We start from the raw sequence: 16,952 nt of genomic DNA, 5'->3' as shown, positions 1-16,952 counted from the left end.
ACTGAAATCAACACTCACAAACCAAAGTTGTGCAATCCCGGCATGATGGCCACCTTCTTGGGGACTTAACAAGGGACCTCCAGAGTTGAAAGTGTGAGTTTCTCCAGCTGGAGTTTAGAAGCCAAGGCTCCCTAGGTGACACTGTAATCTTCTTTCATTCAGGCACAGAGGGGGTCCTGAAACACATATGCACCTTCAGGTTATGTCTATGTCAAGTCTTTGCGGACTGCGGCCTGCAACTGAAAGGTGTAAAAGAGGAGAGGATTTTCTGATGGCTCTTCACAGCATCCAAGCCACAGGTGTAAAAAACAATCAAAGATACAGTGCCCCAATCACCCAGGCCACTGCAACTGTTTCCATCCAGAAGACCACAATGTTCACTTGAGCCTGTCAGCAGTTCAACGGGTCTCTGAGGAATGCAGCAGTCAGTTTATACAATTAGAATCAGAGCAGCAAATTTCAGGTCAGGGGATGTGTACTGGGGCTGGAGGGGGCAGACTTACTACAATTGCTGATTGCCAGAAAATTCATTAATGAGATTAGTCTGATGACCAGTATATTAGGGATTTCCAGTTCCTTCTTTTGCCAGCTGTTCTGCTTAAACACACTGTAGACATTACCCTGGGGATGATACAACATTGTGTGTTTATTTCAGTAGCTGCTTAATCTTCTAGATTTTTTTTTCAGTTTTCTGCACAATATTTTAAAAAAAAAGATGGCTTTACAAAAACAAGGATAACTGAACAAACAGAAGATACAGGAGCTGAACTGCTATAATGGCCCCATCCTTCCAGGTAAGACATGCTTCCTGACTGGTGTGCAGTGCCCTGATCTTTCAGAGAGCTGAGGCACTCAAGGAGCTCCTAGGAAGTACACAGCACCTTGAAAGAGCAGCCCCTAACAAGCCTGTGCAAAATAACAGCACACAGTAAAATGCCAAGCATTATCGAAATAACTATCAAGGACAATTGACTTCCTTGCATCTACTATTGAACAGATGGAAACAGAAACTATGGCAAAACCTGTAATATAAACCGATATTGCCCTCAGCAATCTCTCTTACAGGAAACAGACAGACCATCACACCAATATTTTAACAGAATTTCGGCTCACAGTGCAGGATTAGATGACATCACTACTTACAGTACTAAATGCTCAATCCAGCTGAAATTAACCTAGGCAGCTGCAGTCTCCCAGAAGCTCTGTAGAATTCCTGTTAATCCAATAGCTAGACTCAGCTCTGGGTTAGCCAGAATAATCCAGGGTGGTTGAAAGTCCACAGTGAGTTCTGCAGTTGGCTAGCATGTTCCCAAAATGGGCTGCACAGATCATGGTTGGGGCACTGATCCAGCACACTGATCCACCACGCTGGAGCCTTTGCCAGTGGGCTCCTCTGCACCCCGCCCCCAATTTAATTTAAAGCTTCCTTCCTCCAGAGGAAACCTTCCTCCAAAGTGAATCCCTCTGGGGCACAGCTGTCCATGCTGGCACAGGCAGGAGCACGTAACTTTTCCCTATACCAGTGAGGGTGAATTGAGCCCAATAGCTGCCACTGTGACAGGGAGATTGATGGGAGAAATACCATCTTTTATTCACCAAACCTACATAACCCCTTCCTTTAAAGCAGACTCGCTGGGCCTTATTCTCATTTACACTGAAGCTCCTTTACACTGCCAGCGCAGTCTAAATAAGAATCAGCCTTCTGACTGCCTGGCTTCATTGTCATGCACGGGAATCAGGCTCATGATGAAGTGAGCTGTAGCTCACGAAAGCTTATGCTCAAATAAATTGGTTAGTCTCTAAGGTGCCACAAGTACTCCTTTTCTTTTTGCGAATACAGACTAACACGGCTGTTACTCTGAAACCGCTCATGATAATGACATTGGAGGAATTGCACAACAGATACTCAGGACATATCCAGACATCCTGCTGCAAGGGAAGCTTCATCATGAACTGAGGAAGAACCTTAAGAAGAGTCGTGGCCAAACGTTCCTGTTCTGCTCTGGCCAACCTGGGAAACCCTTTCCTGAAGGCAACTAACAAAAGCAGCTTTGATAACCACAGGTAAAACTGTCTACACCTGTAAAGTTCCCAGAGTTGGCCACAAAGTCCTGTGTTCCTGACTTATTCAAACCATCTCCTGATTTTGGCCTGCTGCTGCCCTCCCTAAGAGGCTGGCCTGTGTGCCACCTGCCTCTTTCCTCACTTATGCTGTCTCTCCATTCCTCTACCAGCCTGTCACAGTGCAAAAAGCACTGCGAGATCAAAAGAGACAAATGAAGAGACTGTTATCTGTCTGCTGTCTGTCTATCTAGCAGCTTCACATCAGGAACGCCCCTCCCAATTATGATGACAGTAATGGGGAGACTGGTTAGAGCACCATGAGAGGGAAAGAAGAAATACTGGATGAGTCTCAGTGCTTTGATTTAGGGAGCTCCTCATTCTCTGAGACACAACATTTCTCACTATTAGTGCTGTTTGTTTTAACTCTTTGTATTTCTCTCATTCAGGACAATTAAAATACACTCAGTTTCACTCTGGAATGTAGTCTCCTTCCAGTCAATTTCAAGTTCTCATTCATTAGTACTATGCATTTTGGGGTTGCAAACAAGGCAGAGAATTTCTGGGGAACAGGGCAGATTAAATGTATTTCTACTGGAATTTCATGTAAATTCACTGAAATGTTAAATGATTTGAGGGTTTGTAAAAGCATGTTATTCAAAATATTAAATTTGGGGGCAAATTTCACCTATTTCATCCTATTTTTCCATTATGCAGATATCTGAAATCTTATAGCAAGGAAGTGATAAGACTGATATCTAACAGCAACCTTGTGACAAATACATCTCTTCCAAATGTAACCATACTAAATAAGAAACATACAAAGCTGAGATTTGCCACATTAATAAAACAGAGAGCTCTTGCACATTAGTACATTCAAACCAATATTTTGTTCTCGAAGCAAAAAATAGTGATTTCATATTGGATATTATGCAGTCACTCAAACTATCCTCTTGTCCAAATGGATATCAGAATCCTTCCAGCAACTGAGTTTGCTGGCTTTAAAATAAAAAACCTTCAGATGACAGAGTACCAGAATAAAAATGTGTTGTCCTGGAAACAGACTCCTAGTTTCACAATCTACAGTATGCATTTCCAAGTGGCTGTTGATAAATGTTTACGTGTGTATTAAAAAAAAACCCTCTGTTTAAATTGAATGTTTTCAGAAATGTCAAGAAAGAGGATAACGCAGCTCCCTTTATGCAGAAACTCTTTTTTGCTGTTAGACTTCCACAAGTATCTTTTCTCTGTCCCTTGGATCTGTAACCCTGGATACAACAGCAGGACTGTGATCAACACATTGAGTTGGCACTATCCAACTAATTTTCAACAAAACCGGGATGATTGGGTGTCTTGAGGTGATATAATTCTGATTCCAAAATAGTCTGATCAGTCATTTTCATTCTCTCAATTAATCCAATGATTCATCTTTACTAGCTTGAGTACAATTTTTCAGTAGGTTCTAAAAGATGAGTTCTCTTCATTTTCCATTTTAGTACCTTGATATGGAAGTGAAAAGAGATATGAGTCCAGATACCCAAAAGCTAACAGAGTTTGGTTGAATATATCCAAGATGCTCTTTGTCTACCTAGCTCTCCAAACTATACACCTGCTCTGTAGTAGCAACTAGATGAAATGTAGCATTCAGCATATTGATTGCAGAGTGTATCAGGCCTCATTTCTTATCAAGTTCCAAAAAGGAATAAATCAAAGAATACTAAGCACCTGTACCTGGAGGAGACACTGATTCTGGTGTCTTCTGCTGTTTAGTTAAGACTGCAGAGCCTTTGATCTTGGTGGTTCGAGATCTGGTTAGGAAAAAAAACGTTGGAATGCTTTGTTTTATGTTTCATTATTTTTATGGATTTAATAATATAGCAAACCCTAAAATCATAGAATATCAGGGTTGGAAGGGACCTCAGGAGGTCATCTAGTCCACCCCCCTGCTCAAAGCAGGACCAATCCCCATTTTTTTTGCCCCAGATCCCTATATGGCCCCCTTAAGGATTGAACTCAAAACCCTGGGTTTAGCAGGCCAATGCTCAAACCACTGAGCTGTCCCTCCCCAAATGGTTCAAAGTCCCACAACAAAATGAAAACAATGTACTAAAATAACAGTTAAATTATGTCTTTGAAAAGAGCATTGCAGGAACTAGCTTAGAATGTTCCAATTTTAGCCCCACCACATTTGTTTCAACAGGTTTAGTTTTACTGGCTTTCTTTAACTAACTCCAGTGAAATACTACATAATCCATAGCTGGGCAATATGTTCTGAAACCTATCAATCTTTTCAGTACTGACCTCAGACAAGAAAAATCATGGGATGCATTTTTTAAATCCTTAGATTCATCCACTGTAAAAGTCTCTACTAAAAGAGACTCCTACACCAACACAGGCTGTGAGTTACCAAGCAATGTAGTACCCCAGCTGTAAGTAAGGTTTATTTAAATGTGAGTAACTTGGTAGCAAATCACTCCAGGAATGTTTCAAAAAGCACTACAGATGTTAGGTCTTAGTTGTAAATTCACATTTCTAGAACTTGCAGGCAATGATCAAGGAAGAGCCTTACAATTCATAAGCCCATAAAAACAGATGCACTAAAAGAAACACAGCTATGCAGCCTTAGCCATTGGGCCATGAAGCCAAACATTTGGAAGCACATGGAAGGCAAATCTGATTCTGCTGATTAAATGGAACGAGTTGGGCATTGTTGGTTCTATGTCATTTAATCTCTTAATCTAAACTATGTCATAGGAGTTCTGGAAAACTTATTGAGTGCTTCCCAAGATCACAAAGTCTTTTAAATGTCTACTGGGTCTTGTTTACTTACTATATTAGTTCATGTTTGCTTTGTTGTACTGTTTATCTGAGGGTTCGCTTTGATTAGCCTTTAATTAACTGTAATAAATCTCTTGTTATCCCTAACAGAGTTTTAAATGCTGCTGTGTTTGACTAATTTAAACAACCACTTAAAATCATACTAGATTTTTTACAGAACTGCTCTATAAATGTTGGAGTCTGTTCTCCTCCAGCAGCCAGCATTATTTGTAATACCCTTCAGGATAACCTAGTGCAAATTTCATACAAATCAGATGTAAGAGAAATATATGCCAGGCTTTCTAAGAAATGTACTCACTGAATCACAGAGGTAAAAAATGAAACAGTGATCCATCCCATCCTCTTTTCCAACAGTCTTTTCCAACAGTCCAACAGATTTTTCCAAAAGATTGTATAGCAAAATAGGCAAGTGTATAGCAAAATAGGCAAGTGAAAATGCACTAGAAGCTCTGTCGCAAACCTGATGCAGTTTGAACCACAGAAATGTTTCAATTCACAGCCAATCTGCCCATATCTGTTTATATTTTATTAAAGTGACAAGGTACATGAGGTAATATCTTTTACTGGACCAACTTCTGCTGGTGGAAGATACAAGCTTTCGAGCTTCGCAGAGCTCTCCTTCAAGTCTATACTGAGACAAAATAAAAGACAAATTGCTATCCAAAGGTTTACAAACTTTTTCATATAGTAGACTACATCTTGAGATCAAAATCATCTAGTGAGCACACCTCCAATCCTGATCTCACATCTTCTTGGAGGCTACTATTGTGCTCAGTTACCTCAAAAAGTAATATCAATATAGATACAAGATTTAAACAAACTAATTTTAATGGGATTGATACAGCTACTTGACTAAGTCTATTCCCCCATCTTCCCTCTGTTAATTTCCTGGGAAAACACTCTACCTTTATTACTACTGAAATGTACCTCATTGCCTTTCAACCCTCATTGCTCTAAGTTCCAGGTTTCTTTGCAGTTTCGTTCTGTCCCCCAGTGTACTTGCTACTGCTCCAGTTTTGAGACTGTCTGCAAATGTGATCTGTCATAAAAATAAAGGGAAGGGTAAACCCCTTTAAAATCCCTCCTGGCCAGAGGAAAAATCCTCTCACCTGTAAAGGGTTAAGAAGCTAAAGGTAACCTCGCTGGCACCTGACCAAAATGACCAATGAGGAGACAAGATACTTTCAAAAGCTGGGAGGAGGGAGAGAAACAAAGGGTCTGTGTGTCTGTCGGTATGGTGCTTTGCCGGGGATAGAACAGGAATGGAGTCTTAGAACTTTTAGTAAGTAATCTAGCTAGGTATGTGTTAGATTATGGTTTCTTTAAATGGCTGAGAAAATAGCTGTGCTGAATAGAATGAATATTCCTGTCTTTTTTGTAACTTAAGGTTTTGCCTAGAGGGATTCTCTATGTTTTGAATCTAATTACCCTGTAAGGTACCTACCATCCTGATTTTACAGGGCTGATTCCTTTACTCCTATTTACTTCTATTTCTGTTAAAAGTCTTTTTGTAAGAAAACTGAATGCTTTTTCATTGTTCTAAGATCCAAGGGTTTGGGTCTGTGGTCACCTATGCAAATTGGTGAGGATTTTTACCAAACCTTCCCCAGGAAGTGGGGTGCAAGGGTTGGGAGGATTTGTGGGGGAAAGACGTGTCCAAACTACGTTTCCCAGTAAACCCAGTTAGAGTTTGGTGGTGGCAGTGGTTATTCCAAGGACAAAAGATAAAATTAATTTGTACCTTGGGGAAGTTTTAAGCTTACTTTTACCAGCTTAGGTTAGGAGGTTTTCATGCAGGTCCCCACATCTGTACCCTAGAGTTCAGAGTGGGGGAGGAACCTTGACATGATCACAACTGAACTTCCATCACAGAAAGGCCATGCAGTAGCACAAATGATGAGAAGAGGGTTGTGTTTTGTTTTGGGGATGAGTTTTTATGATTTTTGCCATTTTAAGGTTCCTTGATCAAAAAATGCCTGGAAAATCTAAAAGAATCTGGACTGATCTACAAGTATTCTTAGGCAAATTCTGCACCACTGTGCAAGGCAGAATTTGAGCAGAAATTAATGTTGTGCATACAGAAATTCCCTTCCTCCCCGCCCCAAAAAATAGTACAGAACTGCTGGCCGCCACTAGAAGCCACTGAACCCAGCAAAGCCCAGCTCACAAACAGAAGACACTGCCAGGTAGGGGGAGAGGGAGCTGGTGGGTTCTGGGCAGCTGCAGTACTAAGCACGACCTGAAGGAAGGAGACGGCATGGAGGAAACTTCGTACAAGCCATGGACCCAGCATCAGGCTGTTTCTACCCCTGGGGATCAGGGGTGCAGGTGTCTGGGCTGGGGGATACCCCATGGCTGGGCTCTGTGGGAGAGGAGGCAGAGAAAAAGGAACTGGGTTGTCGCAGGGGTTTCTTTAAATCTATTCCTGGGGCATTTTTTGTGTGTGTCTATATTGTTACAGACATACTTGCTGACCGGTATTTTTAAATAAATTACCAAAATAATTGAAACTGGCATGATTATATAGTGTTATTTTGACAAATAAAAGTTGTAGAATTTTAAAATATTGTGCACAGAATTCTTAATTTTTGGTGCAGAATTTTTAATTTTTTTGGCGTGGAATTCCCCCAGGAGTATCTATAAGTAACCAACTCATCACTGCTGGATAACTTACAAATGCTTTTACCTTTGTAATAGAGGGCTCTAGCATCAGTGTTCTAGTGGCCACAGCCAGAAAACCAATGTGTAGACAAATCACAAACATGCATGCAGTATGGTAAAAGAAAGAGCCATTTTTCAAAAACTGTAACCTAAAAACACAGGAATTGCCATTGTGGCTCCATCTAGTCCTACAGCCTGTCTCAAACAGTGACAAATACTGGCTATGTTAAAGGAAGATGCAAGACACCCTGCAGTAGGCAGTCATGGAATAACTTGCCCACAGTGAATTTTCTTCCAAACCTCCATTAGCAGAGGTTGGCTTCCAGCAGGAGGGTTTGGTTTCTTCCAAAACCCTTAAAGTCTTGGTTTGTTTGTTTTCATCTTTACTATTGTAGCTCTGTATGTTGTCAAAATCCCAAGAAATGGCAAATCCTCTTTTTAATCGTACTAAGCGATCAGATCCAGTGTCTCCCATTCAGTCCATGCTAGAGCTCGTTTGCGATTCTGGGACTGCATGGTCACCTGTGCTGCTGAGCTCACCATGCTGACCAAACAGGAAATGAAATTCAAAAGTTCCCAGGGCTTTTCCTGTGTACCTGGCTAGTGCATCGAAATTGAAAGTGTTGTCCAGAGTGGTCACATTGGAGCACTCTGGGATAGCTCCCAGAGGCCAATGCCGTCAAATTGCACAATGCTGCATCTGCATTACCCCAAATTTGACCCAGGAAGGTCGATTTTAGCGCTACTCCCCTTGCCGGGGAGGAGTACAGCAGTCGATTTTAAGAGCCCTTTAGGTCAACAGAACGGGGTTGGTTGTATAGCCACATTACTTATAAAATCGACTTAACACAGCTAAATTCGACCTAACCTCGTAGTGTAGACCAGGGCTTAGTCTTAATGGTATCTTGTGGAAATGAATTGTGTTAACTGTAGTTTAAGAGATTAAGGAGTCTCATCCTATCAAAAATATTTTCCCGAAATGCCATTGTACAGCATTTTACCCTTTTCCATTTGAGACTCCAAACTCCAAAGTACCTTCAGAAAGACAAAAATATTGACGGTTAAAAAATATATCTTCCTACAGTCTTAAAATACAAGTTGCAAGCTTGAACACAGACCCGTCATAGTGTGGGTCAGTTTTGATCCTGTGACAGTTAGAACATGGCATTTTGAAGATGTACTACTCTCTGGAAAAAGCAGCAGCATTCAGAAATTGAGCAGCTTGAGTTCCAAGTTGATTCTCTTCATGGAGACCACACTGTAACTATTCAAGTAGCACCACCTGGACAATGTTTATTTCAAGACCACTAATTGAACATAATGCTGAATGCTCTCTTGGTAGGGAAAAAAATCTTCGTATGTGACATGAAAGAACTAAATTCAGCCTAGCAGTTCTCTGGCTCAGTAATAAAGGCAATGCTTGCTAGCTCTAAAACCAATAAACAAAATCACTCTAGCAATGAAAACTAGGCATGCACAGTTTTATTACACCTCACAAAACAGATATAACACCAGAAAGCATCTGTACAGCAAGATTTCTACATTTGAATGGTAAACGCAGGCTGCCGGTATTTTCACTTCCACTTTACCTGACCACTTGGGCTCCTCATTACTCATTGTTAACCCATTCTACTCCAGGTCCTATTATATCTGGCAGTCATTCTTTTAAGGCTCTATTATTTCAACAGGGCAGTAAGAAATATTCTGTCAGCATATGCAGAAGGAAAGAAAAGAGGCTTTTTGATTAATGTGCATTATAAATCTGAAGAGAGTGAAGAGGTTAAGCAAGCACCACTTATGAAGAATTATGATAATATTGTTGATCTGCATTAAAACAGCCAGACCTCAGACAGTCAGACAATTTAATCACCAAAATATATCTAAAAAGCATGTTTTACACTGCAACAATATTGCAATACAGAAACCCAGAATTCAGTTTAACGTGATGCATAAGACCCAATTCTGAAATCAAAAGGAGCTTCCTCTGAGTAAAGGACTGAGTTAAGAGTTCAAGAGCTGTGGCAGACCTTTCCTCCCAGCCACAAAATATTACTGCATAGTGTGGTGTTTAGATGTTGCTTGTAATTATTAGAACTGGGAGCACTGGCTGTTCAGAGTCTGAAAGGACAGGAAACAGGAAGGAATGGGGGGAAGTTGAGGAGGCGAAGTGAGAGCTACTGAGGGTGCAGCAACTGCTTGGTAAAGAGGTTTCCACTTTAAAAATAAAGTTCTGTTGAAGTTTGTTAGTACCTTGCCTGGTTGATACAACATTTTGGCGACGAGGATGGATCTTCTGCCTCTGAACCCACCTGCACCCCTTCTGCAAAGCCCAGGTGAGCCTCCAATTGCTTTTACTACCTTGATCCATATGTTCGAGACTTATCTGCTTGCAATCAGTTCTACAGAGATTTCTGAAGTAAGAAAGCGTGCTCTGCTAATCCACTGCCTTGGAGCAGAAGGGCAGCGTACATTTTACCCTTCTCCCCTTGCAGATGATAAATATGAGACTGCGCTCACTGCATTAAAGAACTTTTTTGTGCCAAAAGTGAATGTAGTAGCTAATAGCTACAGATTTTGCCAGTGTGAGCAGAAACCAGGGGAAACTATAATGCAGTATATTGTTTCCCTGAGAAGTCTGATTGTAACTTTTTTCAGAGTAACAGCCATGCTAGTCTGTATCCGCAAAAAGAAAAGGAGGACTTGTGGCACCTTAGAGACTAACAAATTTATTTGAGCATAAGCATTCGTGAGCTACAGCTCACTTCATCGGATGCAACTTGTGACTTTGGGAATATGGCAGATGAGACGATTAGAGACCAGCTCATTGAGAAAACAACCGTGCTTCGTGTAAGAGAACGCTTACTTCTAGAACCATAACTTACACTAGAAAAAGCAATAACCGTTGCTACTCAGATTGAGTCGGCTACAGCTGAAGCCAAAATAATGAGCATGGATACAGGAAGCACAGTCCAAGCTGTGACTCCTTTGCAGAAAAGTTCACTATCGCTGTAGACAAACGATTACAAGAGAAAAACTAATGGAAAACCACCAAATCAGCAAATTCAAAATACAGTAAAAGCATGCGTTCACTGTGGATCCCCACAATACCTTGCAAGCTACACAGGATGTCCGGCAAAAGTAGCTCAGTGCAATGATTGCAAAAAGATTGGGCATTTTGCTAAAGTATGCCGCAGTAGCCAGTTCAATCAACAGGTGCATGAAGTTACAATACCAGATGTTACGGTGCTGAGCGTGGACAAAATCACTACTGCACATATTCCAGACCAGATAAAGTGCACTGTAAATGTTTACACCATACCCTCAGGCAAATCACATTCTATTCAGCTAATGCTGGACACTGGCTCAGCAGTATCTATACTACCTGATTCCATCTATCTGCATTACTTTAAAGATGTGCCTCTTAATGAACCCAAACTTCACTTGGTGTGCTATTTGAAAAACCATATTCCAGTACATGGCTGCCTGCCAGCAATAGTTACTTTTGGTGATTGCTGTGTAACTGCAGAGTTCTACATTGTCCACAAAGGCACTCCTACCCTTAGCAGAGATTTATTGGCTGCTTTAAATCTCAAGGTAGTTAATGGATGAATTGATCTTCCTCAGCAAAGCACTCTTGCAGTACACACACCAGTTTCAGCTGGGACCCAACACCAGGTTGAGGAGAAACTCAGCTGTGCTTATGGGTTTTTGCATAAAGTTAAAATTCAGAATAATGTGATGCCTGTACAACAGAAGTAACGGCGCTTACCATTTTCAGTCAGAGAAGCTGTGTCAGAGGAACTTAGAAAACTTGTTCAAAAGGACAATATTGAAGAGATTGACTCCTCAGAATGGGTTTCACCTATAGTAGTGACGCAGAAGAAGAGTGGAGGCATTCATCTTTGTGTGGACTTAAGGGAGCCAAGTAAAGTTATTGTGATTGACAGCCATCCTCTTCCTCACACAGAAGAAGTATTTGCAGAACTCCGTGGAGCAAAGATGTTTTCTACTCTTGATTTGCAGACTGCATACTACCAGGTTATGTTGCATGAAGATAGCAGAGACCTCACAGCATTTATTACACACGAGGGACTATTTTGTTTTAAACGTGTTCCATACGGTCTCGCATCTGCCCCAAGTGCCTTCCAAAAAATGATGTAATTGATTCTGAAGAATCAACAAGGAGTTCTGTGCTATCTGGATGATATTATCATGTTTGGAAATACTTCTGTGTAGCATGACAATAACCTGCAGTCTGTACTAAACTGCATCAGCAAAACAGGCCTCAAGCTCAATAGGTCCAAATGCAAATTTAGACAAACTGAACTCTCCTTTCTGGGGCATACAATTTCAGAGGCTGGACTAAAACCTGATCCAGATCATATCCTGGCAATTTCAAATGCTCCTCCTCCAACAGATTTGCAAACCTTACGTTCCTTCTTGGGTCTTACCTCCTGGTATGAAAAATTCATTCCCAATTATGCTTCTGTCATTGAACCATTATGAGAATTACTACGGAGAAGTTCAACCTTAGTGTGGACAACGGATGCACAAGCTAGTTTCAAAACGGTGAAAGACTTGATTGTACATCGTCCAGTACTTGCACTATTCACTCCTGCATTGCCCACAATTGTAACTACTGATGCTTCTGATTATGGACTCGGGGCTGTCCTCACACAACTTCATGAGGACAACACAGAGAGGACTGTTGCATTTGCTTCAAGGACACTAAGTAATGCTGAGAGGAAATATTCTACAGTCGAAAAAGAAGCACTTCTTGTGTCTGCGCTACTGAAAAATGGAGAACTTACCTATGGGGCCACACGTTCAAGTTGCGCACAGACCACAGCCCTTTGACGACGTTGCTCACCACAAAAGGACTGGGAAGAGCACGATATCGTATTGCTAGATGGTCTGCAAGACTACTCTCTTTCAATTATCAACTGGAATATAAGCCTGGAAACCAAAATGTGGTAGCTGATTGCCTTTCTCGCCTGCCTTTGCCTTCACCAGATGGTCCATCAGAGGATAAGGATGTAGTAGTTGCGCTTATTACAAGCACTCTCACTGCAGTTACAAAAGACCAACTTCAAGCTGCTCATTCAGAGTGGCCAATTCAACAAAAACTACAGGAATTTCTGACAAAGAGATGGCCCAATAACCCTAAAAACCTTGACCCGGTTTTGCTGCCTTATTTTAGAGTTTGGGATGAACTTTCTTTGCTTGATGGCTGTGTGCTACGAGGTACATACCAGCTACTTGTGCCAGAAGAATTACAGTCAAAACTCATACACCTAGTACACAATACTCATCAAGGAATTGTCAGAACTAAACAACGACTATGGGATCTGAATTGGTGGCCAGGGATGGACTCTCAAACTGAAACACTCATAAAATCCTGTGTCACTTGCCAAATGCATGATAAAACAGCAGTGACATGTACCCCTCCATTATAGCCTGTTCCTCTTCCTGAATCTGCACGGGAAAAAGTGGCAACTGACATTGTAGGACCCTTTGATACTGCTCCAAGTGACTGCCATTATGCCATCACTTAAATAGACTATTTCAGTAAATGGCCTGAGGTAGCGTTTACATCACAAATCTCTTCTGCTACAGTAATTAAGTTTCTCTCTTCAGTTTTTAGCAGGGAAGGTAACCCCAAAGAACTGGTTTCAGATAATGGCAGCCAATTTACTTCCCTGGAGTTGAAACTTTTCTAGCAGAGAGGAACATTTTACACAGAAGGTCATCCCTATACTACCATCAAGCCAATGAGGAAATCGAACGGTTTAAGAGAAGTTTGAAAGACAGTTTGCAAACGGCTAAACTGGAAGGGCGATTGTGGATAACTTTCACTACTGATTTCTTGCAAGCATACCAGGCTACACGACATGCCACAACGCAAAGAGCACCAGCAGAGTTACTGCATGGGAAACAGATGAATACTAAACTGAACATTGCTGGATTGTTAAAGGCACGACCTGATGCCCAACTGAGGATGATGTGAGAAAAACAGTTGAACGGAACCAAGCAAAGTCTAAGGCTTTCACAGACAAGTGGCGGGATGCTAAGGAACCAAAGTTTGAGTGTGGTTCCTTCATTAGAATTCCAAAAACCTGGAATTTTACGCAAAGGGGACCATAAATTCACAGCTCCTCTTAAAATCATAGAGAAGGAGGGACCTTACACCTATCGACTTTCTGATAGGTGGGTATGAAATGCTTCTTATCTTGCACCTGGCTATGCACCAAGAGGAGATTATGCCAACACCCAGTCTGCACTGGATGACTTCACCGTAGTATCAACACAACAAGCCATTGCACTGGAACCGGGGCTTGAGAGACGGCCTGTCAGACCCAGAAAACCACCTGTCTGGACTAGAGACTATGTTATGTAGTATCTACAGTGTTTTCAGTGTAATATTTCTGCCAACAGTATAGTGTCTTGTTTCATATTTGTTCCTGTGGTTAGAACAACAATGTTTATTTTAATTGGGAGAGTTTCTTAAGAGAGGAGGGAATGTGGTGTTTAGATGCTGCTTGTAATTATTAGAACTGGGAGCACTGGCTGAAAGGACAGGAAACAGAAAGGGGGGGGGGGGTTGAGAAGGCGGAGTGAGAGCTACCAAGGGTGCAGCAGCTGCTTAGTAAAGAGGTTTCCACTTTAAAAAAAAGTCCTGTCGAAGTCTGTTAGTACCTTCCCTTGTTGCTACAACACATACTTCAAGTAGACAAACATTCTGAGATCCTCCACGCTCCTGATAGTTCCCATTGAAATCAATTATCCTTTCCATTGACTTAAATGGGTGCTGAAACAACCTCCTAGTCACTAATCTAAAATCAAAATATAACATAAAAATCCATTAAGAAACTATAGCTCAAATGCATCCCAAGTGCATCCCAGTAAAGTCAGTGGATTTGAATGAGAATTGGATTGCCTAAGTATAAAGGTGCTACTAAACATGGCACAGTGATTTAATATGCTAGCTTTTCACCTCTGGAAGTCTGTCTTCAAACCTCATTTAAGTTCTAATATATACTTGAAATGAGTTGGATAGTCACACATCTCAAATGACCCAGACAATCTGGCACAGCTGTTAGATTCTGTTCTGCAAAAGTCAAATACTGGGAACATCAGGGCACTTGCTGGTCTGGAATTGATAGAACTGTGCAGATACCTCTGTATAATTGCAACATGCCTAGCTCTAGCCATACCCACCTGGGGAAAGTGACAATGACTCAGAGGGTCCACTAGTCATGAAAGTTAATTCAAATAAAGCATACTTTTTAAAAGTGCCAGATAACTTGCCTGCAGTAGTTATCTCCTGTTTCCTTGATGTGATTCCCACTCATTCTAACAATCAGTGATTCCACTTTGGTGCCATTGGACCTTTACAGCAGCCACTGGATACAGTAATAGTTCACAGTGAAGAACAAAGCACATGCAGAGCAGAGACCAGAGTGGCTGTATTGCTACAGGACAGGACTACTGTTGAAGTAGCCCATCAAGAAAAAGCAGATGGATACCAGGAGCCAAAATATTTTTTAACTCTTATTCAGCACAGCAACGGGTGAGAAGGAGTGAGGAAGGAGGTCTGACAGGGACACATATGAAAGCAGAAAAGGATGGGAGAGAAGGAGAAGGAAAAGAAGAGGAAGAGTGGAGGAAAAACATATGTATAAGGTTAAAGGAGTTTCAAATATTAATGTCCTCAGGACCTAGGAATTCTCATGGACACCTTGGGCTCTAGCAGATGTTACTGGCCTTTTACTCATGAGATATACTAGGTTTAACATTTGCTAAACTCCACTCTCCAGATACACAAGCACCTGTTTTTTTTAGTTCCCCTACTGCTAAACTCTCCTGTTAAACTGGTGGAGTCCTAAGACTGTTTGTAAATATTGCTTAGGTGGCATTTTCCCATCACATACAGCGTAGACCATGGATCTCTTGAACCATGCAGTATGCATGGGACCAAACAGGGTTTAGATAATAAGATTTCTAAGATATAGGATTTGTCACACCAGTCAGACAACTGGGCTAACAAGCTGGGTTATCTTGCCTCTGGTATTGGTCTCATGTCTGTGTTTTCAGAGAAATTTCAACAAATCCATCTGACACCTGGGTGCCAAACCAATTCCCAAGAACTTCCATTGAGTTCAATGGGAGTGGATCAGACCCCTGGCCAGTTGTACAGTGCTGTACATAGAGGAAGAGCAGATTTCTTTCCCAATGCCTGAGACAATCAGCATCATGATGTCCTGAATCACAAAGTGTAACTACCCCTATTTTAACATGCATAACAACATGTATAATGGTTGGTCACCCGGCTCCTTTTAAACCCAGATAAGGTATTACACTCTGTGAACTCCTGTGGTGAGGCTGATTACACTCTGCATGAAGTAGCATTTGCTTTAATGGAAGGTTCATTTTATGTGGTTTATGTTCTCCTGCCATTCACTTCACTGAGTGACCTGGCATCTCAGAGTGTGGGGCAGTTCACAACAGGAGGAGTGTTTGTTTTCACTCTGGGGAAGATTTACAAAGACATAAAGGGCAGTTAAACCCCTACCACCAATTAGAAGCCCATGAAGATTGGACACCTAACTCCAATTTGTGCCTTTTGAAAATCTTTTCCTATACTCTTTGTAATTTTATCTACCTCAATATTGGTAAGTCCCCTCAACTCTTTTCCTTACAAAGCGAATTAATCCTAGCTTTTTGCAGTCTCTCCTCCTATGTAAGTTCTACTCCCCCTCTCCCCCGCCCAACCATCTTTGTTGTCCTGCCCCGAAGCTTCCTATCTCTGCTGTACCCTCCTCAAGGTATGGGAACCAAAATTAAGCACAATATTCCATGTGAGCACATGCCATTGCTTCATATCCATTTATTTATATTATGTTTTACCATATTCCTTCTTTATTAATGCATCCAAGCATACTAGTCACTTTTTAAACGTATAGGGAAGAGTCAGTGTCATAAAATATAAAGGGAAGGGTAAACCCCTTTAAAATCCCTCCTGGCCAGAGGAAAAATCCTCTCACCCGTAAAGGGTTAAGAAGCTAAAGGTAACTTCGCTGGCACCTGACCAAAATGACCAATGAGGAGACAAGATACTTTCAAAAGCTGGGAGGAGGGAGAAAAACAAAGGGTCTGTGTCTGTCTGTGTGATGCTTTTGCCGGAAACAGAACAGGAATGGAGTCTTAGAACTTAGTAAGTAATCTAGCTAGATATGTGTTAGATTATGATTTCTTTAAATGGCTGAGAAAATAGCTGTGCTGAATAGAATGAATATTCCTGTCTGTGTGTCTTTTTTGTAACTTAAGGTTTTGCCTAGAGGGATTCTCTATGTTTGAATCTAATTACCCTGTAAGGTATCTACCATCCTGAT

At 41.3% G+C, this 16,952-nt stretch overlaps 1 protein-coding gene across 7 annotated transcripts in view; it reads right to left on the bottom strand.

The window, feature by feature from the left end:
• CCDC85A (coiled-coil domain containing 85A) overlaps positions 1-16,952 on the bottom strand; it is a 195,934-nt gene that overhangs the window by 165,644 nt on the left and 13,338 nt on the right. Inside the window, exon 3 of one of the 7 annotated variants that reach the window (XM_074949494.1) lies at positions 3,789-3,869. The exons of the other annotated variants lie outside the window; for them this stretch is intronic. Within the exon in view, the coding sequence (XP_074805595.1) occupies positions 3,832-3,869 (38 nt within the window). The 3' untranslated portion in view covers positions 3,789-3,831. Of the gene's footprint in view, positions 1-3,788; positions 3,870-16,952 lie in introns of those variants that run through there. 7 annotated transcript variants of the gene reach the window in all.

Source organism: Natator depressus, chromosome 3 (assembly GCF_965152275.1).
Source record: "Natator depressus isolate rNatDep1 chromosome 3, rNatDep2.hap1, whole genome shotgun sequence".
NCBI classification, from domain to species: domain Eukaryota; kingdom Metazoa; phylum Chordata; order Testudines; family Cheloniidae; genus Natator; species Natator depressus.
This window is presented reverse-complemented; position numbering and strand designations above follow the sequence as displayed.